The sequence below is a fragment of the Hipposideros armiger genome, unplaced genomic scaffold (assembly GCF_001890085.2).
Source record: "Hipposideros armiger isolate ML-2016 unplaced genomic scaffold, ASM189008v1 scaffold_270, whole genome shotgun sequence".
NCBI classification, from domain to species: Eukaryota; Metazoa; Chordata; class Mammalia; order Chiroptera; family Hipposideridae; genus Hipposideros; species Hipposideros armiger.
The window spans coordinates 476,107-503,814 of NW_017731620.1; the positions used below are offsets into that span (position 1 = coordinate 476,107).

A 27,708-nucleotide genomic window follows, 5' to 3' on the forward strand; every position below is an offset into this window, starting at 1 on the left:
AAGAACAAAATGACAGCAACTTGTCTGTTCTCCTTCCCCCAATTCCCCAGTGCTGTTCCCATCCTCCAATTCCCCAATAAAGAAATCTTAAAAAAAAAAAAAATTTGTCTTCATACTACATCTAAGATTACAAACACAACAGCATTTTGTATTCACTGATTTACTTAAGGCAAACATTTTTTGGAAAATAAAAATATAAAAATGCAAGGATGTTAAGTTAATAGTGGGATTTTTCTTTTAGAGACTAGGTTCAAAAAATAAATAAAAAAGACAAGTTCCTAACCACAGAGTAAGTGTCAGAGCATGTAATACTCTTTTTAAAGACTACAACATTTTGCAAAATATATTACATAATAATCTCCATTATACATTGCTGCATTAGTCTTCTATTTATAAATAAATATTGACATGTAGTCTTTTCTTTACAGTGTTAAAAAGTGTACATTTAAAATTGAGACTTGATACTTACCTTGACAATAGTTTGATAAACAAAAGGAAGAACTTGTTTTGACCACTGTTTCTCTAGATGAACTTCACCATTTTGATTTATTTGGTATTTACGACCTGTGAGTAACTGAGCATATACAACAGCAGATGTTTCATTTATTATTATTCCTTTCCTTCTCAGGTAGCTAAAAGAATAAAAAAGAAATGTAGATATGTATGAGTGTGTATATATTCTAAGATGATAATCATCATCTAAACTACCAAATCATAATCAAATGCTTAAACTTTAAATAAACATGCTAACAGTTATGAGTACCTAACAAGACTTTTTGACTCAGTTTTTTTTACTCTGCATACCTCTCCCAATGTCTGTGAGATTAAATGAGAACTCAGAGCTGTAAGAAACTCCTGTTTCTTACCCAGTAGGAAGGCTATAACAAAAAAAGTGAAAATAACAATGTTGGAAAGGACGTGAAGAAATTGGAACATCTGTACTTTGCTAGTGGGAACATAAAATGGTACAGCCACAGTGGGAACAGTTTGGCAGTTCCTCAAAAAGTTAAACATAGAATTGCCATATAGTCCAAAAATTCCACTTCTAGGTATGTACCCAAAAAACTAGAAACAGGTACTCAAATATTTATAGATGAATACTCAAAGAAGCTCTACTCAGATAGCAAAAAGGTGGAAACAACCCAAATGTCCAACAGATGAATGGATAAACAAAAGGTGGTCTATCCATACAATGGAATATTCAGCCATAAAAAGAAATAAATACTGATACACACTACAGTGTGTGTGAATTTCAAAAACATGCTAAGTGAAAAAGCCAGACACATATTATATGAAACATCCAGAATAGGTAAATCCAGAGAGACAGAAAAAGGCTGACAGGGCAATCAGTGGGTCCTCTCAATCTAAAGTTGGGGTCAGCAAACTGTGTCCCTGAGCCAAATCCAGACAGCTTCCTGTTCTTGTAAATAAAAATGTACTGGAACGCCATCATTCATTTATTTACTGTCTCTGGGTGTTTTTGTGCAACAGCAGTAGAGTTGACAGTTGTGACAAACACTGTAAGGTCTGCAAAGCCTAAAATATTTACTCTCTGGCCTCTACAGAAAAAGTTTGCTGGCCCCTGATACAAAGATACAATCATTTGTCATCTGAGTTTCTTATCTCCTTTCCATTTTTTCTTTCTAGAACTCTTATCAGATAGATATTAGAAATTCTGGCTGTATTCTTCTCATCTGACTGTGCTTTTGTATGTGCTAAAGGAATCCTTCAGTTTGATCTTTTAGCTCACTGATTCAATTTTTAGTATGCCCATATTACTATTCATGCTATATACTGAGCGCACTGTAACAATCACAATTTTAATTTGTGTATATGTTTATATATATTATGTTATAGTTATATATTGTATATGTTAAATAAAATCATATATTATATATATGTGTATATATATACACACATACATACATATATATATATATATATATATATATATGGTTTTTTTCATAGCAGCTTATACTTATATGGTATTGTTCTTGTTGATAGGGTTGGTCTGAAATAAGCTATGTCATCTAAGCCAGAAACAGTTTTCCCACAGATTTTTTAAATGTAGCATTCTGATACCATTTTCTAAAAATTGAATAGGATTTTATTCTACTACTTTCACCAAAAGTTATTAAGTCAGGGGACCAGCTGAGTGGCTCAGTTGGTTAAGAGCTCACTCAAGAGTGTGAGCTCTAAGCAACAGGGTCGCCGATTCGATTCCCAACCCGAGCTGAGCTGCCAACGGGTGGCAGGATGGCTCAGCTAAAGAAAAAAAAAAAAAAAGTTATTAAGTCAGTAATCTTGTTATCAATAGCTGACAAGGACATTACAAAAAACAGAAATTACAGGCTAATCTCTCTCATGAAAATAAATATAAAAATCCTAAACAAAATTTAATAAATTGAATCCAATTATATATAAAAAGGATAATACATCACAGCCAAATGGGATTTATTCCAGGAATTCAGGGGTAGATCAATATTTGAAATTCAATCAATGTAATTCACTAGATTAACAGAAAAAAATGGAAGATATGATCATTTTCACAGATGCAGGAAAAAAATTGATAAACCAGCACCAATTAATGATTCAAAACTCTTAACCAAGTAGGAATGAAAGGAAAATTACTTAATCTAATAAAGAGTACCAAAAAATAAAAAACTCTACATCAATCATGATATTTAATGGTGAGCCACTTAAGGCTTTTTTCCTGAAATTGAGAATGACACCACAAATCAATAAGAAAAATTACAAATAAGAAAAAGGTACTCAACTCAATCAAAAAAGGACAAAACAAGTGAACAGGCATTTCAAAAAAGAGCATATTCAAATAGCCGGAAAACATAAAAGGATGTTTAACTTCATCAGTCATGAGGGAAATGCAAATTAAACCAAAATGAGATACCACTATCTCAGAAGGGCTAAAATGGAAGAGACAATAATAATATTTATTGATGAGGGTAGGGATAACAAGAATTCTTATAAACTGCTGTTAGAATGTAAATTGATGCGATTACTTTGCAAATCTTTTTGGTGGTATCTACTAAAGCTGAGTTTAAGCATATCCTATGAAGCAGTAATTCCATTCTTAGATATGTATCTAACAGAAATGGATATATTCACCAAAAGCCCCAAATGAGGAACAACTCAAACGTCCACCTACAATAGAATGGATAAATTGTGCTGTATTCATACAATGTAATACTATCATTAGTGAAAATGAATGAGCAGAAGCAAACATGTATTTTTTTTAATGGTCAGAATGTAAATATAAAACTGTACTTTCTGAAAACTACAAAGGGTGAGAGATTACTAGACTTTAGACCTCACCTTGGTTTTCAGTGTACTTCTTGTAGCTGGTTTACAGCTGGATAATGATGCTGGTGATATAATTTAAGTGCTTCTACATTTTAATTAAGGAGCTACAGCCACTTAGATTTAACGACACAATTATTAGTTTGGTCATGTTTCTGTCATCTTATTTTATTTATCTTTTTAGGGTTCCTAAACTATGTTTTATGTAGCTTTTCTATCTTCTATCCTCTTTCTTTCGCTTCTTTTTTTCTTGCCAGTCATTTGTAAGTTAGAAACATTCCTTTATAATTTCTATTAATGGTTACTTTTGAATTAAATTTTAAAAAACACTTCATACTTCTCTGAATTTCTAAATTATAAACAAACTATCTTGTAACTTTACCATATCTAAAATGAGAATTCGTATTTGAAAATTAATTCTATATTTTAATAGTTTCAGTGTTTATCACCAATCCTTTGATAACCCTATTTTTTATTTTCTTGTTTGAGGTACAGCGTTTGGCACTCTCTTCCAAATTATCCTTTAAGTACGTCATCTTCTCCATAACATCTGATAAAGTATTTCCTTGCTCCCTTCTTCCTGTTTTCTGTTCTTCAATTCCTAACCTTTTCACCCCATTATACCCTCAAAGTCCACCTTCCTAAGTGAAGGTACCACTACTTACCTGCGTAGACCTCGCAAGTAGTGGCCTCTCATGTTGGTTTTCATACTGTGTCCTTCAGGGCTAAGATGGTGTTGGTGTTCTCCTTACCACCCAGTGAGATATCCAAACCCCTAACAGGAAACTACCCTCTTTTGTGACGTCAGTGTTTAACTATATGATCTACCCAAGACCACAGTAGTACTACGACCTCCCAATCTCTAATAACCTTCTTTTCCATTCCACTTCAGTCATCTATACCCTTGGCTATAACATCATCCATAATGGTGTCACTCCAACATCACTAACTCAAACATCTTATTGTCTAAAAACTTTTCCATCCAACTTGCTTGTTCAATCACTTACTCAACTTAATTTGGGATCTCTAGTCCACTGATCCTTCTACTTTCTCCCAAACTATTGACACTCTACTTTCATTACTTCTCTTTCCCCCACACCATCCTCAATAGCTAAATTCAACAACTAGTTTAGAAAGAAAACAGAAGTCAATGGATGAGAGCTTCTCATCTTCCCCATGCCAAACACATAAGCCAACTACAGCTGTATCCCATCTGGTTAAAATAGGTAAGCCATCCTTCAGCTTCTTTAAGAATCCATCTCATTCCATCTAAAAATGTTATTGTTTTCTCTCTTTTGAATATTGCACTTCTTATTTGTTTTTACACATGATCAAATCTCCCTGAATAAACCCAAAACCAACTCCACTCAATTTTATATCTTATTCAGCTATCTCTTAATTGTAGTTTTCATCAGAAAGGAAAGCCATTACACAGGAATACAGAACTGTATCAGGCATATCATATGTGCACAGTTAGAGGGTTCCTAAAAATAAAATCACATATTTTGATACTCATATATTCGTATTTCATGTGTTATATTCATAGCAAAAGCATATACCAAATTTAGGAGAACATGTCTGGTTAATAAGATACAGGGATATGAGGTAAGTAATCGATTCCACATTCTTGCTATAGAAGTCTTAGAGCTGAGAATGGTCTGCACAAGCATTACTCTTACTCATTATAGCCACAGGGTCATCACCTCATTCTACTGACATAATGCGCAAAATCATAGACAGGTGAATAAACCTTTGGGGTCAGAGCAACAGAGGTCCTGTGAATTTCACCTTGGAAGACAGATTTCAGAACACCTTGGGAGGAGTGGAAGGAGGGAACAAAACGTGAGATGATATGAGGGAGGAATACGGTGATAAACAGAATGGTGACTGTAATAAATAACCCTGAGTGCTCATGAGTCTACTCTTCTTGGTTGACAAGATTAAACAAGGGACGCTAGACAGCAGGTGCTAGAAACCATTTTCTGTGTAAACCAGCAAACACTGCTGTCAGCTCCAGCACTGCACTGCCTTGACCGTTCTCTCTGCATTTTGCTGCCATCACAGACCAAGCCCATCCAGATGAGAAAGAATATGCAGGATACGGGGTCAAGAGCAGGAGCATTTGGTCTCCTCCTCAGCTAAGCTTCTGAGAAGTTGTCTGTTCCTACTGTGTCTCCATTTCTGTTCCGCCCATACCATGCTGGCTTTCAGACCCACTGCTCAATCCAAATGGCTCTTGCTTAACCTCTTCATAACATTTTACATGGCTCATTCCCTTATTCCTAAAACACTTTTTCTTTTATTTACTTGATGTAACATGGAAATCTCCCGGCTTTCCTTTTACCTCTCGGCTTGCCTCTTTCTTTTTCCTTGGTTGCCTCATCTTCCTCAATAGGATTTCTTCATAGTTCCAACACTCCAGCCACAGTGGCCACTCATCAGTACTATATATACTGATTTTCCTCGTGCTCCAGGGACTTTGCATGTAACTAGCTCTTCCCTCATCCTGAAACAAGCCTCGTTTTTACATTTTGCCTAACTCTTACTTCATATTCAGGTACCAGCTTAGTCAACATTTCCTCAGGCAAGTTTTCTCTGACTAAGGCAAATTCCTCCCTAGCTAGGTCAAACCCCTCTATTATATGGTCTCACAGCACTACTCCTTCAGAGCAATTACTGTAGTTGCAGTTTGATAAAAAAAATCACACAAGACATCAACGTCCATCTCCCATTTACCAGCCATAAGTTTCATGAGTGAAGGGACTGTTGGTTATTATTCACTATGTTATCTAAGTGCCAACTACTGTGCCTAGCAGGTATCAATAATTGTTTAATATATATGAACAAATGACTAAACTCATAGTATTTTGATTTTTTTTTCAATTAAAAGAGTCTTAACTAAAACAATCTCTATTTCATTCAAATATTTACTGAGTGCTGAGGCACTAGAAATGAGAAGAGTGGTAACAAAAACAGATGTGTTCGCTACGCTCAAAAAGCATACTATTTAAGGAAAGAGTTATTAAAGTAATCAAACACATTCATTTATTATGATGGTTTTATTAACGTGCTATAGAAGAAAGATCAGAATGATATGAGCTATAACAGGGCATCTGACTTACACTGTTGGGAGGCACAAATATGCTCGCCTCTACCTCCTGAGAGGTATATTCATCTCCTTCTGTTATGGCAGATGGTCTTTTATGATCTTTTTAGATTTTTCTTGTTTACTCATATCTGAATAAGGATATTATAGCCTGGTATTCGCTCCAAAATTGAAGAAGAGGTATCTCCTTGAATTCCTCATTTCTCAGTGGATGCTATTACAGTTTAAACAGGAAGGTTGACGGATATACATTTATAACACCATCTCATGTGCCACTCTGTTAGTCTCTATTATTCTGTTTTGGTTTAGGAAACCCTAGTGTTTGGATGAAGAAAGAGAGGTGTTGTTAGGGTGGGATCATGAGACACAAAGCACTCTGGTGATCCTGAAAATCAGCATTCTGAGGAGGGTCAGTTTCTTAGTTATCTGGTTGGTAGACCTTGAATTTCTTAATTCAGTGGCATCTGGGCTTGGATGTACAGAGGGAAGGAGAAGAGGGAAAAACAAAGGACAGGCTTCCTTCCTATTTTCATTACTTACATGTGGCCTAGAAAGTCAATGGCTTTATGGTTAGTAAAAATAACTCTCAAATTCAGGCAACAACCTATTAACTGTTATTCCCAGTATTAAGTGATAGTGTCATTTTTTTTGTTTTCTTTCTTTCATTATTATTTTTTTTTGGTACATCATGAAGTATTTTAGTGATGAAGTGGGAAAGGCTCTAACTGCTGCTAACCAAATATTATTTTAAACTAGGACTCATTACTTTCTTTAGAACATGAAATGAAGATGTAGTCAGTATTCAGAACAATTACTATGTTAAGCGAAAAATAAGTTACAGGACATGTGCATTAAATCACATTTCAGTTCTATGATATTAAATACTTTTTATGACACTCACTATTCTGAAATTCCTTGTACTTCTTTTGTCCAGTTAGATTGTTCTTTGTCTCCAAGACGAAAAACTTTAGTTGGTGGAGCCATTCTTCCCAGATAAAGCTTCTGTGTTCCTGGAGGTTCTTCCAAGTAAAACCTTAAAATATATATTACCCCAAAATTTGTGGTTTAATATAGTTCTAGCAGTGTAAGTCTTCAGAGTGAAAAGGTTTCTACATGGTATAATAGCAAAAAAAAAAAAAAAAAAAAAAAGCCTCCTTTTTAAAAACTAATATAAATTTCAGAACAAAATCTTTTAAAATATTTCAATCAAAATTCTCTTTTAAGAAACTAAACTAAATACATAACAAAAATATAAAGATTAAAAACTATGCTCTAATTCAATAAAATAGTTTTGATAAAAAAGTTTATCTTGATTCTACAAGGCACTATACCTAACCCCAATTTACAGGAAACATGTGGGATGGAGGACCAACTTAAATGACACAAACAGGAAACTGACAACAGCTTAAATGACACCAGATAAATCAAGAATTCTACAAAATAACTGGTTTGGACTCTTCAAGGGAAAAGGCAGGGAAGTAAGTACAGCCATGACCTAGGACATAAAATCAACTGGGGAAACTGGAATTTAAAACATTATACCATGTGTAGTTGCTCCAAAATAATTTAAATACTTAGGTATAAACCTAACAAAACATGAACAGGATCTGTATGCTAAAAAATCAAAACACTGATGAATAGATCCATTTGAATCATAAGATTCAACATAGTAAAGATGTCAAATCTCCACAAATTAATCTATAGGTTTAATACAATTCCTATCAAATCTCTCCATTATTTTTGTAGATATAGAACAATTTATCCTTACATTTATACACAAATGCAAAGAACCAAAAATAGCTAAAGTAATTCTGAAAAATAAAAATAAGGTGGAAGGAATCACTCTGCCTAAATCTCAGACTTTGTACATAGCTACAGTAACAAGACAGTGTGGTGCTGGCATAAAAAGAGACACACAGATCAAAGGAACAGAATGGAGAGATCGGAAGGAAACCCACACACATGTGCTCAACTGATTTCTGACAAATGTGCAAAAGCAACCTAATGAAGAAAGGATCACCTTTTCAACAAATGGTGCTGGAGCAACTGAATATTCACAGGCAAATATATGAACCTTGATCTAAACTTCATACTCATACAAACTAATTCACAATGGATCATGACTTTAAATGTCAAAGGAGGGGGTAAAACTGTAAAATTTTCTGAAGAGAACACTGGAGAAAATCTTAGGGACCTTGGGCTAGGTGAAGAGTTCATAGACCAAAAGCATGATTAATCAAAGAAAACACTGATAAAATGGACTTCATCAAAAAAGCACTGGGGCTGAATTCTGATGATTAAAAAAGAATCCTCATGATTTCATACAGAAAAGCAGATACCCACATGAAAGAAAAAAACTTCATGCTGGCATCGACTTCTCATCAAGAAAATTACATGACAGAACACAATTAAGATATATTTGCTGATATTTGACCCCCTGCAAATATATGGTGATGGAAGGAGAACTGACTCAGGGTGGTGATCACACAAAGTGATATATATTGGGTTGCTGGGAAAGTCATGACGTATTTTTCTATGTTTTTCAATGCAAAAATGCATCATGACTTTCCCAACGACCCAATAGATGATGTATTATAGATGATGTATTATACACTTGAAACCTATATAATTTTACTAACCAATGTCACCCCAATACATTTAATAAAAAAACAAAATCTAAAGTAACCTGAAAAAAAAAATGCTTAAAGACTTTCCTGTGTGCATTTGAAAACTGAAAATATGAATAGTGAGCAAAAGAATATGTTACTTTAAGTGCTGGTCAATATAATAAATTGTTGGTCAATATAATAAAAAAGGAAGAATTTTACCTTTTAAAATAATTTTTAATAAAATAATTTACAAATTCTCCAGTAAAATAACACCAATTTGTTTGTCTCTTAATATTGCAAAATATTATATAATTTAAAAAACAATAGGTTTGCAGATATCTGAGGAAAAATAATTGGGCCTCAAAAATTCCAAACATGTGTGAGGAAAACAAAAAAAGGTCTTTTGGACATATAATAACTCAGAAAACATAACATCCCCTCATTTTCTCTGAAAAAAACTACTTTTGAAAATTCTAGACACGTGAAAATGACAAAAGAACAAGAAATCTGACCAAGTTTACATGAAATAAAGATAAAAGATGACAAAGAATAACTTGTTTAAATAATCACTGATAAATTATGAACTTGAATGAAATGTTTAAAAATTATTTTTAAAAAAGATGTTTTAAAAATTTAATTTATTATTTAAATGAAGTCTGGGAAGGGCATGGTAAAGGTAATATATATGCTATTTATTCTTATCATTAAGAGAAATGTCTGCTAAATAATATAATGATAACTGGTAGAAAAGAATTAGGATATAGAATTTCTAAGCTATTAAAATGAAAAGAAGCAAAAGGGAAAAAAATATATGCATCTAAAATATCTCAAAGGATATATACAATAAACTGTCAATAGTGGTTGAACTTCAACTGGTATGATAGGAGGACTTTCATTTTCACTATAGAGTATAAATATTTTTATAATAATTATATCAGTTAAAAATGTATCAATAAAAGCCATCAAGTAGCAAAGCAAATATAAATTTTTAAAAATGATAAATCAAACCTTACTTGGTTTCTCCATCTGATACACCAACAACTCTAGCTTCTTCAAGATGAGGCCAATTAACAAAGATAGACTTTCCAAGCACTGATGAAGCTACAGTTTCTATACTCTTAAAGCAAAAGCAGACAAGTTCATTCATGTTTCAGGTAGGTCCAAGAGAAAATTTTCGAGGCAAAATTAAATAATTGAAAACTGGCTTGTGCTTATAACTATATATTTAAAATCTATAAAAAAAACCCACATTAGTAATTAAAACAGATACATCATTTGCTCACTTGAACCAATTATTCCCTTTAATACCTTATTCCCTATAGTTCTTGGTTTTGCTGTTCTTCTCAACTTTACTCCAACTTAATCATTCCACCCACTCAAGTTCAGTGTGCTTTCTTAATTTCTCTTCTCTAACTTGTACCCTAATTGCTAACTTCTCTTTTTCTTTCTACTGTATTTTCTAGGATTTCTTTTCTTTTTTCTTTTTTTTAGAGTTTTAATATTTTTCCTTTCCTTTTTGAAAAAAATATTTTTCAGTTGCTTTACTTATATGTCTTTCTTTACCCTTTAATTTAGTACAAATCTGTGAAAGTTGCCCAAGTTTACCTTCCTCTCTGCCAACTTCTTTTTATTAGAGAGGCAGTATAGCCAACTTAAATTGCTTTTTTGCAGTATAAACATCATGACACTAGGAGGCTTGTTTCCTCATTTTGTTAACAGCACTGGCAATTATTAGTAAAGAGTAGCCCACTGATTTTAATTCTGAATGAAATTACTTGGTAAGAAAATAAGTTTCAATAAAATCAAACAGAAGAGCACTGACCTATTATGTATCACCATCCATAACAGCCAACATTAGCAGAAACAATGTTTAGCCAAAAACGTACGTAAGTTCTTAGTTCTGCTGCCAACTAGCTGAGTGGAATGTCCCTGTCTCAATCTCCATTTAAGTTTTTTAATTTGTAAAATTAATGAGTTGGATTAGTTGTTTTACAGAATTCCATCCAGTTGTAAAACTCTATGGTTCCATTATTTTCATGATTATTTTGCTTATTTTTCTTATGGAAATTGACAAAAAAAGAACAGCAGAAATAACTAGAAAAGGGCTATTATTATTTATTGTTTAATATCAAATAGTCAGATAATGTAAAACAGAATCTAAGAAATCTTGATTTCTTTTCACTTTGTGGTTGCTACAATGATACAGGAACACTAGCCTTTAAGTTAGGAATAATGGGTCCAAGTTTGGGTTCTACTCTTTTTAGCTATAGAATCTTAGGCAAATATTTAATCCCATTGAGTCTCAGTTTTCTTTTATGAGAATAAGGAATAACATCTACCTCACAATGTTTGAGAATAAAATAAAATAACATACACAAAAGCTTTTGTAAACTATAAAATGCTGTAGAAACATTCTGTATGAAATAATATTTAAGTAAAATTATAGTTTTAAAAGGAAATATTATTCTTATTACTATCAGTAAGACAACAACTTTGTGGTAGAAAATGAAGTTTACATACAAAGTTTCATTCACTTTTTTTGTGTTTATTATGTTTTATCATTATTAGCAAATATTTCTTTAACAATTAGAGGTGATCATTTTTAGACTTTTAGGGGGTAACTTTTAATTTTATTTATTATATTTATACATTTATTAATGCAAACATACAAAACCAAACAACGACTATTCTGATAAATAAAACAAGTTTCAATATTAGAACTAGCCTTATTAATTATTCCTTTCCCTTTTATCTATACATCTATTTCTAATTTCATTCTCGCAGTCTTTCCTTTAGGTTTTGAAGGAAAAGTTGCTCTTCTTTCCAGATGAATCATTTCATTTAAGCCCTAGATGAAACCCCTCATTACATCACATGGGGTCTTGTTATCATAAACCTCCCTTTCCTCTGCAGTGCCTTTAAGACCACCTTTTTCAGCAGCCCTACCTCTCGTCCTCGGTAGACATTTTGTTTGATAAGCTGCCTCTTCACCTACAGTTTTGTTTCCAGCCTTCTTTTAAATGATAAATTTCTTAACCAGTGAATTAATATCTGCTACTGCCACTTTCCATCCACATACTCCCAGACTAATCCTCCCAGACGTCAGCCTCCACCAACCTATTGGAATGGACTTTGCAAAGGCCAACACTGATGGCAGCCTAACGGACAAATCCACAGACTTTCCATTTCTGCTCTTGAACTACTCCATGCTTCTGTGATACTACTGAAGTTGGGAATCATTCTCTCTCACCTCTCTGAACACTATGCCACTTTACTATTCCTTTCCCACCCTTTATAACTGTGGGTATTTATTTCTTCATACTAAGACCTTGAACTTCAGAGTTCTTTCTTCAGGTAAATGAGCCCCGAGGTCTCAGCCATCACCTCTTTGCTGATGACTTGTATATACCTATTTCTTTCTCAGCTCTAGCTCCAGATATTAAATTACAATATAAGCAGCCTATTTCAACTGAGGTTTTCCATCTAAATCACAGAACACTAAAAACATTTTGACTACTTTCTTAATCTTCCCAAGGCTGGTACATAAGAAGTACCATTTAAAAGTATAGAAGTAAGTTAATCCATTATATACAAATGGGTGACGTAGGGCACTAGGGCCTACACCTCTGTGTAACCCTTGTTGAGAAAAACTGGCAGGGCAGTGCCAGTTAAAAATCTAGCACAATTTTAAAATTCCATCATTATTTATCATGAATCCCCTCAAATCGGGGACTCTCCCATTTTAACTTCTTTATTCCAGGAAATGGCAATTACGTTCTAGTTAATTAGCTGGGACACCTGAGAGTCATATTTAATATTTTCTTCCTCTTTTCATCTAGATTTGAACAACTGATGAAATGTCAATTATGTTTAGTCTGGGTCATCCAGATCTATTACCACTTCTGGTTTATTCCCTTATTACCTAACGCTTCTACAACCACAACCGCTGGACTTGCAGGCATTTCCATTTTCTTCCATTTCTCTTTTATGCAATTAGTCCATTATATCGCCACCAAATTAGTCTTTATGAAAATATAGGCTTCAGAATAAGTCATGGAAAAAAAGGCCAAATTCCTTAGCTTGGTATGGAAGATCCTCCATAATCTCTCTATTCTTTTCAACCTTATCTCCCACTATTTCCCAATACCAATCCTCTGCTTGAGTCAGATTTCTTTCTGAAATAAATCACATTATTCCAAAAAAAAAAGTATTAAGAAAAATTTCAGACATACAAAAAGGTTAAAAAGAGTAAGATAATGTATCACATTTATTTTTTACCATAACTGCCGCTCATGTTATTCCTTTAAATTAGAATACGTTTCCCTGCCTTTCCTCCTCTTTGTGACACTCTATTTTTTTGGCACCCAGTTCAAGCCTATTCTCTTCTATAGGTCTGTACTTTGCTTACACAGTTCATTTCCTTTTCAAAATTCCTGGAGCATTTTTTGCTCATTATGTCACAATTATACATGTCCTTTAATTTGTGTAAATGTTTCTTTACTGCATCCTTATTTACTGTGAACTTATGGAGTTAAATGTTAAATCTCTTTGGTAAACAGGTTGCAGCTAGGGCGGTTTTGTGCAAAATAAGCACCTAATAAATATATAATAAAGAAAATACTTACAAGTTCATCTGATTCTGTATTCACTAAGATTTCCAACATCATGTTTTCTCCACGACTGCTTTGCTGGAATACTTGAACCCCACTTTTCTTCAAAAAAAACTTTAAAAGAATTCAGAGAATTTAGCTTTAATTCTTTCTCCGTAATCACTTCACATTCAATAAAGTAAAAAAATTCTGAACTAAACAGCCACTGACTTTGTGCTTGATGTGTTTCAGAGTAGGAAATCCACAGAAATATAATGCCTTCTGGTCAACCCTGGTTATCTTGTTCTTGCTTATGTCTACACGCCAAGCATCTAATGATATTATTTGATACCTAAAAAATAAATCAAGGTATTTAATTTAAAATTTACACATTAGAAGCAATCACAGTTTTTCAGCATTCCTTTGAATATTTTGCAAGAGTCATCTTTGCTTCTAAACAAGACAGTGACAATTCATCCTTAAAGACAAAGAAAATATAACCAGATTCTCTGTTGCTATTGGTCCAGACACAACCATGCCTGCAGGTTACTGAATGGAAGTATTCCTTATTTATTAAAAATGCACAAATAAACAAATACATACATAATTAATTTTAAAAATAAAGGAACACATAAAATATACGTATTATAAATAGCCATATAGGGGTCAGCCAAGTGACTCAGTTGGTTAACAGGGCGAGCTCTGGGCAACGGGGCTGCAGGTTCAATTCCCAAATAGGCCAGTGATGCTGCGCCTCAGCTCAGCTACTGCTGAGCTGCCAACAGGTGACAGGATGGCTCAGCTGGTGAGAGCATGTGCTTCTAAAAACAAGACTGCCTGTTCGATGGTGGGCTATGCCCACCCGCAACTAAGACTGAACTCGGCACCTTGAGCTGAGCTGCTGCCTAGATGGCTCAGTGGATACAGCGAGCACTCTTAACAACAAGGCTGTTGGTTCAAACTCCCGCATGGGATGGTGGCTACGCCCACCCACAACTAAGACTGTAACACAGCACCTTGAGCTTAGAGGCCACGAGCTGCCAATGGGCAGCCAGATGGTGACTAGTGCCCTCCACAACTAAGACTGAAGAACAACAAGTTGGCTGGTCCCCCTCTCCAATTACCCAACACTGTTCCCCTCCCCCAATTCCCCAATTAAAAAAAAGTTAATTAAAAAATAATAAATAAATAAATAAATAAATAAATAAATAAATTGCCATATCCTCCATGTTCCAAAACCCAGAATGGAAAATAAACATTTTATAATGTCTATTTTATCTTTTACTTTGCTTTAAATAAGGCAAAATAATAACAGAGATGTTTACTTCATCTGAAACTCAATTGTCACCTGAATAGATTATTTGCAGGGAAGATGAGAGAAGAGAAAAACAAGGAAGGCATTTTAATGAGCAAGACAAAGAAGAAATGGGTTTAAGGCAAGAAAATAGAGAAGCTCTTTCATTCGTTTTTTTCTTCTTTCTAGTTGGATGGCTGAGGAATGTAAGAGGCAGTTATAGAATGTCAAATAATGCCGGGAGCAGACATTGGAAATGGAAATAAAAAGTCACGCAAATTTTTGAGGGATAATACAGATATGCATTAAAGAGCAAAAATAAAAACACAACTTTAGCAGAAGATGGAAAGAGACAGGCAAAATCTGACCAAAGCAGAGAACTAGAGATACAATTGTGAAAGCGAGGTTATGGTCTTTGGCAAGTAGGATGTAACTCATTATGTTGACTATAACTGCCATAAAGTATTTGTGAATTCTCTAAATAGATATTCAAAAGCTTTTTCTTTCTTTTTTTTTTTGGGGGGGGGGCGGGGTACTCTTTGTTGTTGTTGAAAAATTACCAAATAACATTACCTTGTGCAACACCGTCCTATGGCAGGGAACTTTTCTGGCCATGGAGAGGGGTAGGTGAACTCTGTGTCTCTATCATACCAGCACATCAAGCACTCACTGTGTTGGTTTCTTTTCCTTTCTTCTTTTTTGAGGGCGTGGTTACATGCTTCCATGGCTTCCAACAATAGCTTCTGAATGTAAAGATTGAAGAGCGGGGTTAAAATTATAAAAATTCTGTAATTTCAACATATATTGGGTTGTAGGAAAAGTCATGATGTATTTTTTCTATGTTTTTCATTGCAAAAATGTGTCATGACTTTTCTGACAACCCAATACAATAAATCCTTTCCCTCAGTATACAGAATTATGTTCTTGAAAAACAAAAATCTTAACTAATGGAACTCTTTTCCATTTTATTACATGAAAAACTGATATACTATTATTCATTGTTTCAAAGAATTTGAATATTGCTAGAATATTGCTTGCCACTGAAAATTCCTCTGAACCTATTACACCAACAGTAGTCACTAAAGTGTGGATAAGAACAGCAGAGAATAGAATTTTAAATGTGTTTATCATAATTATTATAATTTATCATAATTCACTATGCATTAATCTCTTACCTTACAAATTCTGCAATGGTATAGAAATGTTCATCTTTCCAAATTATCTTACTTTTAACATTATTCCAATCAGAATTGCAATGGTTTAATATATTCTTAAAGGACCAAATGATTTGAGTGTTCGTATGGAAGGTGTAAATTGCAAAAGTAACTGGGGACTTGTCTTAGCAGATCCTATCATTTTTTTATAAAGCTACTGTAACCAAAACATTTTAGTATTGACACCACAACATACCAACAGTCCAGAAGTGTGGGGAGCCAGCTGGGATCAGCCAGGGACACTGAGGTTGTAAGCTGGCAAGCTACAGGCCTCCATGTTAGGGTGAGCAGCTCAAAAGCAGCTTAAAAATTACAGACCAGAACTACAGTAACGGTTAAGCCTGACAGCTAGCAAGCTGATAGTCTCTTAGGCGTTGGGGAGCAGGGTGGGAAGGTTGCTGACTCATCTCCACTGTGCTCCGGAGGAAGAGCAGCTAATGTCACAGACAACCTTAGAAGTTACAGAGTGGATAGTCATCCTGTTAACAGTTTCTACTTGGTATACTTTGTTCCATCCTGTTAACAGTTTCTACTTGTTATACTTTGTTCTGTTCCACATCGGAAAGATTGCTTCCAAAGGAACTGTTCCCTGATAGGAGGGAACTACTCCCTCAAGGTCCCCAAATCCCCTGCTGATAAGGGAACTGCTCCCTGATAAGAAAAACTGTTTCCTATATAACCAATGTATATCCAATAAACAAGGTCTCAGTCTGCCATTAGTCCCTCCTGTTCCCAGCTTTTGTCTCTGTCTTTTTCTTTCTTTGTCTCCCACCCAATCCTCCCAGGTGCGCTCCTGGCTGACGAGTCAGGAGCGCTGGTTTGGCGCTTGGGTCGCCTCACAGAAGAACAGAATAAAGAGTTCAAAAACAAGTCCAAATCTAGGTCAAAAACATAGTATTCAGGTATTTAAATAATGCTATTGTCATAGCTAGCTATCTAGCTGGGGGAAAAAAGCACATACACTTCCCAACTTCATACCATATAAAAAACAAGTATTAGGGTCATAAAACAATAAAAGTATCTGAAGCAAATCTAGGACAGCATCAATAATTTGGAGTAATAAACTCTTATTTAAGTAAGACAGGAAAAAACCTAACAGCCTTAAGGGAAAAGCCATTTTTAAGTACAACAAAATTTATGTGACAGAGATGTTACAAACAAGAGACAAATGCCACATTGGAAAAGAATTTTCCTAATACACAAAGAGTTGCTAAAAATCAAAAAAAGAAAATGAGGGAAAAGATATAAACAAGGAACATGCAAAATGCAACATAGAACAAGCAAAGGGCAAACACACATAAAAATATACTCAAATTGGGAGTCAGGCAAAAACAAATTTGAATAATCATAATGATTATCAATGGATTGGCCAGAATTAAACGAAACAATATTCCCAGGACTGGAGAAGCCAAAGTGAGTGCTAAATATCGCTGATGTGAACTAGACCAGTCTTCTTGAGAAAGAATCTGTAATATTCCCATTGACCAAGAAACCCACTTTTGGGAATCTAATTATAAAAATAAAAATTTTCACATGTAAGAATGCATAAACAAACAGAATAGCTAAATACATCAGTACTTTTAACACAGCATTGTGTACAGTGCAAAAAACACACAGGGTCACAAACTGCATAATTCTTAACAGCGCATTCCCACGGACCTCTCACCCAGCTTTCCCAATGACAATATCTTATGCATCGTACACAATCTTACGTACTTACACATCTTACACAATCTTACATATCTCTCACAACCTTACACATCTCACACAGTCTTAAGTATCTCATACAGTCTTATACATGTTATAAAATATTACACATCTCACAGTCTTACACATCTTACACAGTCCTACATGTCTTACACGGTCTTACACAATCTTACACATGGCCACAGTACATTAGCAAAACCAGGGGTTCAACATTGGTATGATGCTATTTAGATTTCACTAGTTTTTATATGTGATTTTTTTGTATGTGTGTACTGTGGAAATTTTATCATACGAAGTCAGACAATAAGTTCGTGAACTCGTCCTAGAAAAAGTGCTACATACCTCATTACTAAATATCACTATGGTCACCTTCGAAGTACTCCCCATGAAAAGATAATGTACTGAAGCCAGTGCCTAGTCCACCCTTCAAAGCAATTTTGGAACTCTTTTTCTGGAATGGCCATCAGAGCTGTCATTGTATTACCCTTAATGTCCTGAATGCCATCAAAATGTCTTCCTTTCAATATTTCCTTTATCTTCGGGTAAAGAAAGTCATTGGGGACCAGATCAGGTGAGTAGGGAGGGTGTTCCAATACAGTTATTTGTTTACTGGCTAAAAAATCCTTCACAGACAGTGCCATGTGAGCTGATGCATTCTTATGATGCAAGAGCCAGGAATTGGAGAAAAGTTCAGGTCATCTACCATTTTCACGCAGCCTTTTCAGCACTTCCAAGTAATAAACTTGGTTAACTGTTTGTCCAGTTGGTACACATTCATAATAAATAATCCCTTTGATATCAAAAAAGGTTAGCAACATCACTGCAACAAGTTTACGAACTTGTCAGACTTTGTATATATAGATTAATGTAACCACCACTAAAAGCGGAATACAGAACTGTTACACCATGATGTTATCCTTTTATAATCCCTTGTGCTATTCCTTTATAATCACATCCTATCCCCAATCCAAACTCCTAGCAACCACTAATGTGTTTTACATTACAATAATTTTGTCATTTCAAGAGTATCATATAAATGGAATCCCATAATACATAATCTTCTGAGATTTTTTTCACTCAAGTAAACTTTTTTCATGCAAGTTGTTTAGATCAATAGTTACCGCTGAGTAGTATTCCCTCATATGGATGTACTATTGGGTTGTCAGAAAGGTCATGATATATTTTTCTGTTTTTCGTTGCAAAAATGCGTCATGACTTTTCCGGCAATCCAATAGTTTGTTTGTCCTCTCACGCACTGAAGAACATTTGAATTTTTTCTAGTTTGGGGTTATTACAAATAAGTAGCTCTGAACATGCATATGCAGGTTTTGTGTGGACATGTTTTTTCATTTCTCTAGGATAAATTTTAAAAATCACACTGCAGGAATGTAATTGCTGGGTTGGATAGTATTATAAATCTATATTTAACCTTAAAAGAAACTGTTGAACTGTTTTTCAGAGTGGCCTCCTAGGCTTTTATTTTAATAATCATCTATGTCACTTTCAAAGCATTTACAGTAAAGGTTGTAGAAAGGCAGGAAGTAGCAAAATCTGGAAAAGATCATGGAGTATAACAGATAACACTGTACCATAATTTCTTGATTCTAAGATACCATTGATTGTAAGGTATACAATAAAATTAGTAACAATCTTTCAGGAAATAAACACTAAATTGAATTTTCATAATTATTTTTTAATGGGAGTGGTATTTACTTACTATGTCCTATTTTCTTCACCAATATCACAAAGTTTGAGTCTAATCCCCTTCACATTAAAAAATAAAGGTGTCTCTAGGCCCATAAGTGTATGCATAGCATCTCATTCCCATAACCTTGAACACTTGAGTGTTGTTAGGACAGGCAGCATCATACTGAGGCACAGCGATGTAACAATGTTGTGATGGGCTCCTGTGGTCTCCCATGAGTGCTAAAGGAATTATATGCCCAGATGCTGGCAATGTTAGCTGTCAGCCTTCTCTAGAAAGTATCCTTATATGAAAAGTCATCTCACACAAGGTCATGCACCCTTTCTAAAGCCTGCATCCAAGACTGAGAGATGAGAGTGTAAAGTCTTAGGCCCTCTACAGCAACTTAGAATTCTTAGGGGCCGTTCCAGCTTCAGAGTGACTCATGGGGTCAGCTGAAGGCTTTGTTGAGACAGCACTGTAGGCCAGCGTGTCTTTCTAACTAACCCTGTTTTCCTCTCTTCCCAACACCTTGGAGGGTAGCATCAAGAACCCTGAGTTGGGGCGCCCTGAGAATACAGCCACTCCCAGAGACCAGATTTAGGCCCTAATCAAGGAATAATCTCTGGCCCAGAGAAGAGGAACTTGGCTGTTCGTTACTTAGCTGGATTTCAGAAATGTTAGGCACTGGTGACTGTCACGTGCCTCTTTTTCCTGCCCCTTTTGATGACTTATTGTGGTCTTCCTGTCCTTGTCTCTCCATTACAAAACTGGGAATGTTGGAGGGGGCCGACAACATGCTTTTAAATCCACAGGTCTCTGAATCAAGGGAGCTGTCCCTGAGGTGATGCACTGGAAGAGCTTCCTCCACATTCAGACCTGATTTAGAGATGCAATTCTGGACTCTGAGTCTCCTGTGTAATGATACGAGACTTTGGTGGGAAATCGGTGTTTTTTGTATTTGGATGGGATATGAATTATTGGGTTGTCAGAAAAGTCACGACGTATTTTGCCTATGTTTTTCAAAGGTCATTTATTTATATAAAGAACAAAAATCGGGCTGGCCGAGTGGCGCGATGGTTGGGAACTGGCTTGGGATGCCAGAGGGCCCCTTTTCGGATCCCATATATGAGGGCCAGTGACACTGCCCTCCACAGCTGAGATGCTGAACAATGGCTCAACCTGGAGCTGGGCTGCCGTGAGTCATCAGCGACGGTGTAGGCTGCGGCCCCTGTGGCAGTGGGTTGCCATGGGCTGCCGTATGTAGCCAGCAGCCAGTGTGAGCGGCCAGCAGCCGCAGTGAGCGGCTGTCCAGAGGCCAGCGACTAATCTGCCTCACCCGGGAAGAGCGCAATGATGGTGCCAACTTGGGCCAGTGAAGCAGTGTCCTCCACAACTAGACTGAAGAACAAAACGACAGCAACTTGTCTGTTCCCCTTCCCCCAATTCCCCAGCACTGTTCCCATCCCCCCAATTCCCCAATAAAAATCTTTAAAAAAAAAGAACAAAAATCAATCAATGATATATTGCCCGTTTTGTTCGATAACCTTTTGCCATCTTTCAGTGAGCTTCATAATTCCTCGTGCATAGAAGGACCTGTCTTTATCGGCAAAAAACTGAACAAGGTGCTGATTTACAGCCTCACCTGAACTGAACGTTATACCACGCAAGGAGTTTTGAAGAGAGCGAAACAAGTGGAAGTCTGACAGCGCAAGGTCAGGTAAGTATGGTGGGCATGGCAACACATCCCATCCAAGCTCCAATAATTTTTGACGGGTGATCAAATTTGTGTGTGGTCTCGCGTTGTTGTGATGGAACACAACTCCTTTACAGTTAACAAGCTCTGGATGTTTCTGGATGATGGATTTGTTCAAACTGTCCAACTGCAGACAGTACACATTCGAACTGATTGTTTGGTTCCTTGGTAGGAACTCAAAAAACACGACACCTTTGAAATCCCACCACTCTGAGAGCATAAGCTTTCTCTGATGAAAGTCTGCTTTCGATGTCGTTTGAGGCAAATCATCACGTTGGGACCAAGACTGTTTGCAAACCACATTGTTGTAAACAATCCAATTCTCATCACCAGTTATCAGTCGCTTCAAAAAAGGATAGTTTTCCTCACATTTAATGAGTATATTGCAGATGTTTATACGCGCTGTCAAATGAACTTCTTTGAGTTCATACGGAACCCAAATATCGAGCTTGCTTACGTATCCAGGCTTCTTCAGGTGGTTGTGAATGCTTTAATGATGGATGTTCAATGTTTCTGCAATCTCTCGTGTCATGTAATGTGGGTTTGACTCGATCAATGCCTTTAATTTTGTCATCATCAACCTCGGTGAGCCTCCCTGACTGAAGAGTGTCATTGAGAACAAAATCAGCCGCACGAAATTTCGTAACCATCCATCGTTGGTACAGACGTTCTTGTAGAGCACTGTCACTGTAAACTTTATGCAACTTTTCACAAACTGACACGCGTTCTTCCCTTTATGGAAGTAAAACAGTAAAATATGGCAAAAATGCACAGTTTGGTCTTCCATCTTCAACTTATAAAATCTCGAAAACTCAACCACATCGCTCAATTTTTCTTTTAGAATGAAGCTAAAGCTGTCAGCGTTCAAATGATATAGTAATAACATAGATGAGAATGACTCTAGTACTTCCAAAAATGAACTAGTGCCATCTGTTGCAAACATGCCATGACTTTTCCAACAACCCAATATTTTGGTCAAAGGGCACACTGTAGAAGATGGTTTGCAAAGATGGCCACAGTAATTCCTCCTATACTCACATGTAAGCTCCTTTAAATGTGAGAAGGTGGAGTCGATTTTCCCACTCCTTAAATCTGAGTTGGTCTTATAACTTTATTCAAAACAATGTAGTGCAAGTGATACTATACAAATTCCAAAGCTCAAGAGGTCTTGTAGCTTCTGTTCTTGCCTTCCTGGAACCCAAGACCACTTGAGAATAAACCTGGGTTAGGCTCCTTGAGGGTGGGATCACACAAGGCCTCTGCTCACAACTAACACCAACCACTAATCCTAGGAGGGAGGCTATCTCAGACAAGCAGCTCCACTTCAGCCCCAAGATGACGAAAATGTTTAACTGACCTCACGGTGTGATCAGCAAGAGACACCTGGCTGAGCCCACCTCAAAGTGTTGACCCAGAATTGTGAGCAAATAAAATGGCTTCAAACCACACCTACCTCCCACTCCTTCCAATCCCCCCTGCACACATACACAAATCAGCTGGAACATTCTGATAGAAAGGAACATAAGTGAAGGGGAGGGAGGGAGGGAAGAGGAGGAGAGGAAAGGAGAGGGGGGAAAGAGGGAGGGGGAGAAGGGGAAGGGAAGGGAGACAACAAGCGCTCACACATGAGCCAAGCAGCTCCAACCTGCAGGTAAACTTCCTGTTCCTAGCACCACAGTCTGGAATTATCCTCCCTGAGGCACACAAAGGTTCTCTCGGTCAGTTCTGAAAATTCTATCAATTACCAATTTGGTAATTGCCACCACCATTATTTTCACTGATTATACTGTAACAAGAATTTTTCTTTTCACATTTTACATACTTACTTTCAGGTATCCTCTTGTGTTAAGTTTTGAGCTTTTGCTTCCAAAATACAGAGGGTGCAAAAAAAATGTATACATATTTTAAGAAAGGAAAACTGTATTAAAATTGTAATACTCAATATATACCAATATCAAAAGATGAGTACAAGTCACCTTTGACTTCTGTAATTACAAGCAGTGCTCAAAGTTGTTCCCATCAGTGTCCAGACACTTCTGATTACGGCAAACTACTGCTTGAGCAATGCTGATTGAAGTGTCCACTTGTATACATTTTTCATTTTTTTGGCACCCCTGGTATACAAGAATGTGGTAATTCTGCTGGTTACAAGGCTTTTTCAGTGGTATATCATAATGCAACCTTGTTGAAAACATTTAAAATTCCACTGAGATGCCCAAAGCTAAGTTAAAATTCAATCACAATGAACAAAAGTGATAATTAGATGAACAGTAGTAACTGTCTACCTGAAACTAAATTTGCATACATGTAAGATATAATGCCTATCTCACAACGTAATCCTCTGTCTGGTGGCTGGCAAGTGTCTTTTCACATATAACAAACATCCTTGATTAACAATTAATAAGATGCGAATAAACATTTTTATCCGCCACTCCATAACACTGTAGTTTTCTTGTTTGTTTGTTTTTTTAAGAGGTTGGTTATTTTATTGAGGCGTAATTTATATTCAGTGAAATACAGACCCAAAGTCCCCAGTTTGGTGAATTCTGACAACTGCATACACCCAAGTGAGCCAAGATATAGAACATTTTGTCATCTCAGAAAGATCCATCATGCCCCTTCCTCCTTTTTTTTTTTGCTTAACAGAAATGTATTGTCTCAGAGTTCTAGAGGTTAGAAGTCTGAAATCCAGGTGCCCTCAGGTTCCTTATGAGGTTGTGAGGGAGAATCAGTTCCATGCTTCTTTCCCAGCTTCTGGTGCCCTTAGGTGTTCCTTGTCTTGTAGGTGACATCCTCCCTGTAGCTTCATTTCTTTTGCTCAGCATGTTTTCGAGTTTTTCCATGGTGCTGTATGTATCAGCAGCCCATTCTAATTTTACTGCTGAGTAGCATTTTCTTGTTTGGATTCACCATAATTTGTTTGCCCACTGTCCTATTAATGGGTATTGGTTTTTTCCAGTTTTTAGTTACTAGGAATACTCTGTACAAGACTTTGTGAACACTCTTTTTTCATTCCCCCTCTTGTTAAATACCTACGATTGGAATTGCTGGGTTCTAGGGTAGCTTTATGCCTAACTTTATGAGAAACTGCCAGATAGTTACACAAATTACTTGTACTATTTTATACTCCCATCATCAATGTATACAAATTCCAATTGCTCCATCCTTGCCAATATTTGGTATTGTGTTACAATCTCTTAATTTTTCTATATTCTACTAAAAGTATAGTGCAGTGTTATCTCATTGTGGTCTTAATTTATATTTCCGTGATTACTAATGATGCTAAACACTTTTTCATGTGCTTACTGGCTATTTGTGTACTTGGCTTGTAAAATGGCCCTTCAAATATTTTGTGCACTTTAAAAATTGGGTTGTCGGGGCCGGCCAAGTGGCTCAGTTGGTTAAGAGTTACATTAAGAGCGCAAGCTCTGAGCAACAGGGCTGCCAGTTCGATTCCCACATGGGCCAGTCATGCTGCGCCTGAGCTGAGTTGCCAACAGGTGGCAGGATGGCACAGCTGGTGAGAGCACATGCTCCTAACAACAAGACTGCCTGTTCGATGGTGAACTATGTCCGCCCACAACTAAGACTAACACAGCACCTTGAGCTTAGAGGCAACGGGCAGCCAGATGGCGACTGCCGCCCTCCACAGCTAAGATTGAAGAACAACAACTTGGCTGGCTCCCCTTCAACCCCCAATTCACCAACACTGTTCCCCTCCCCCAATTCCAATTTTTTTTTTTTAAAAAAAGGAAAAAAAATAAAATTGGGTTGTCTTCTTACTATCAAATTTGAAGAGTTGTTTTAGGGATACCAGTCCCATGCACATAAATGTTTTGCAAATATTTTCTCCCAATGAGTAGCTTACCTATTCATGTTTTAATAGTATCTTTTGAAAAACAAATTTTTTATTTTGATGAAATTTATTTTTTCAATTTCTTTTTTCATCTTAGTGTGTTCTGGGTCTTGACTAAAATTTTCTCCTTCAAGAAATTTTACAGCTGTAGCTTCTACATTTAGAGCTACGATATATTTTGAATTAAGTTTTGTGTATGGTATGGATCAAGATTCATTTTTCCCACATATATAGAGAGCTGTTCCAGCACCAAGTGTTGAAAAGGTTTTTGGTTTTTTTTTATTCATTGAATAGCTTTGGTGGCTTAATTAAAAATGAATTAACAGGAGAAGCATAGTTCTATGTTTAGACTCTATTCTGTTCCACTGAATTGTTTCTCTATTGCCATGCAAGTAACGTACTGCCTTGATTACTACAGCTGTATGGTTAAGTCATGCAATCAGATAATTAAAGTCCTCTAACACCGTTCTTCTTACAGATTGCTTTGATTATTCCAGATGCTCTGCAATTTCATAAAAACTTTAGAATTAGATTTCCAATTTCTACACAAAAATGTGCTGGAATATTCACTGGGATACATTGAATCCAAAGATCAACTGGGGAGCAGTTATATCTAAACAATATTAAGTCTTCTATTCCTTGAACATGGTATAGCCTTCCATTTACTTAGGCTTCTACATGTCAGCACTATTTACAGTCTTCAGTGTAGAGGGCTTGCATATGTTAAATTTGTAGCTGTGCATTTTGTATTTTTTAATGCCGTTGTTGAGATTAAAACTTTTTTTTTTTTTAAAGATTTTTATTGGGGAATTGGGGGAAGGGGAACAGACAAGTTGCTGTCTTTTTGTTCTTCAGTCTAGTTGTGGAGGACACTGCTTCACTGGCCCAAGTTGGCACCATCTTTGCGCTCTTCCCAGGCGAGGCAGATCAGTTGCCGGCTTCTGGACAGCCGCTCATGGTGGCTTGAGGGCCGCTCATGGTGGCTTGAGGGCCGCTCAAACTGGCTGCTGGCTACACATGGTAGCCCATGGCAACCAACTGCAGCAACGGCTGCAGCCTACGCTGTTGCCAGCAACTCACGGCAACCCAGCTCCAGGTTGAGCTGTTGTTCAGCATCTTAGCTGTGGAGGGCAGCGTCACTGGCCCTCATATGTGGGATCCGAACCGGGGCCCTCTGGCATCCCAAACCAGTTCCTAACCAACGTACCACTCGGCCGGCCCGAGATTAAAAACTTTTTATTTAAAAAATTTTGTATTTTCTAATTGTTTGTTGCTAATATATAGAAATACAATTGAATTTTGTACAGGTTTTATACTCTATGACCTTGCTAAATTGACTTATGGGTTATAGTGTATTGTTTTTGAAGATTCCTTAAAATTTCCTACATATGTGATAGTGCTACATGGAAATAAAGACAATTTTACTTCTTCCTCTCTAATCTGCATGTCTTTATTTCTTTTCCTGGCCTTAATACACTGAACTTCCAGTACAACATGATAGAAAAGTGTTTAGAAAGCACATCCTTGTCCTATCCTTAATTTTACAGAGAAAACATTCAATTTTTTTACTATTAAGTATGTTGTTAGCAGGTTTTATTTTTAGATGCCCTTTATTGGTTGGGAAAGTTTTCTCTTATTCTGTTTGTTGAACATTTCTATTAAAACTGGATGTTAAATATTGATAATGTGGTAAATCACATTTAAACAGTGTAAACAACTGTGTATTTCTAAAATAAATCCCATTTGGTCATAAGTATTATCCTTCTAAAATATTACTGGATCCTGTCTGGTTTTATTTTGTTAAAGTTTTGCATCTATTTTTTAGGAGGGCTATTGGTAATTTTCTTGAATTATCACCCTTGTCTAGTTTGAGTATATGGATTATGCTGGCTTAATAAACTATGTTGAGAAGTTATTCTCCCTCTACTATTTTCTGAGTTTGTATAAAATTGGTATTATTTCTTCCTTAAATGTTTGCTAGAATTCACAAGTGAAGACACCTGAGCCTAGACTATTCCCTGTGCTAAAGTTTTTAACTATGAACTAAATGTCTTTAAAAGATGAAGGAATGGGGCTGGCCAAGTGGCTCAGTTGGTTAAGAGTGCGAGCTCTGAGCAACAGTGTCATTGGTTCGATTCCCACATGGGCCAGGTAGCTGTGCCATCCACAACTAAGATCGAAGGACAACAACTTGGCTGTTCCCCTTCCCCAGTTCCCCAACATTGTTTCCTTTCCCCAATAAAATCTAAAAAAAAAGAAAAAGTATTCAGATTTTCCTGTTAGTTTTGCTTAATTGTGTCTTTTTAAAAAATGTGTTCATTTCATCTATGTTGTTGAATTTGTTGGCATAAAATTGTTTACAATATTCCTTAATTATCTTTTTAATATCAGAAGTACATATAGGCTGTCTCCTCTTTCATTCCTAATATTGGCAATTTATGTGTTTTTCCCTCCCTCCCTCCTACCTCCCAATCCCCTTTCTTGATCACTATAGCTAGGATTTATCAATTTTATTAATCTTTTCAAAGAACCAACTTTCAGTCTCAATTTTTCTCTATTGTTCATTCATTTTCCA

The 27,708-nt window shown here is 36.1% G+C and overlaps 1 protein-coding gene across 5 annotated transcripts in view; it reads right to left on the minus strand.

Moving 5' to 3' along the window:
- XRN1 (5'-3' exoribonuclease 1) overlaps positions 1–27,708 on the minus strand; it is a 175,859-nt gene that overhangs the window by 104,818 nt on the left and 43,333 nt on the right. For all 5 annotated transcript variants that reach the window (XM_019656937.1, XM_019656939.1, XM_019656938.1 and 2 more), the window contains exons 16-21: positions 15,490–15,659; positions 13,854–13,974; positions 13,659–13,757; positions 10,047–10,150; positions 7,326–7,457; positions 470–632 (exon numbers count right to left, since the gene is read on the minus strand). In XM_019656937.1, the coding sequence (XP_019512482.1) occupies positions 470–632; positions 7,326–7,457; positions 10,047–10,150; positions 13,659–13,757; positions 13,854–13,974; positions 15,490–15,659 (789 nt within the window). The remainder of the gene's footprint in view (positions 1–469; positions 633–7,325; positions 7,458–10,046; positions 10,151–13,658; positions 13,758–13,853; positions 13,975–15,489; positions 15,660–27,708) is intronic.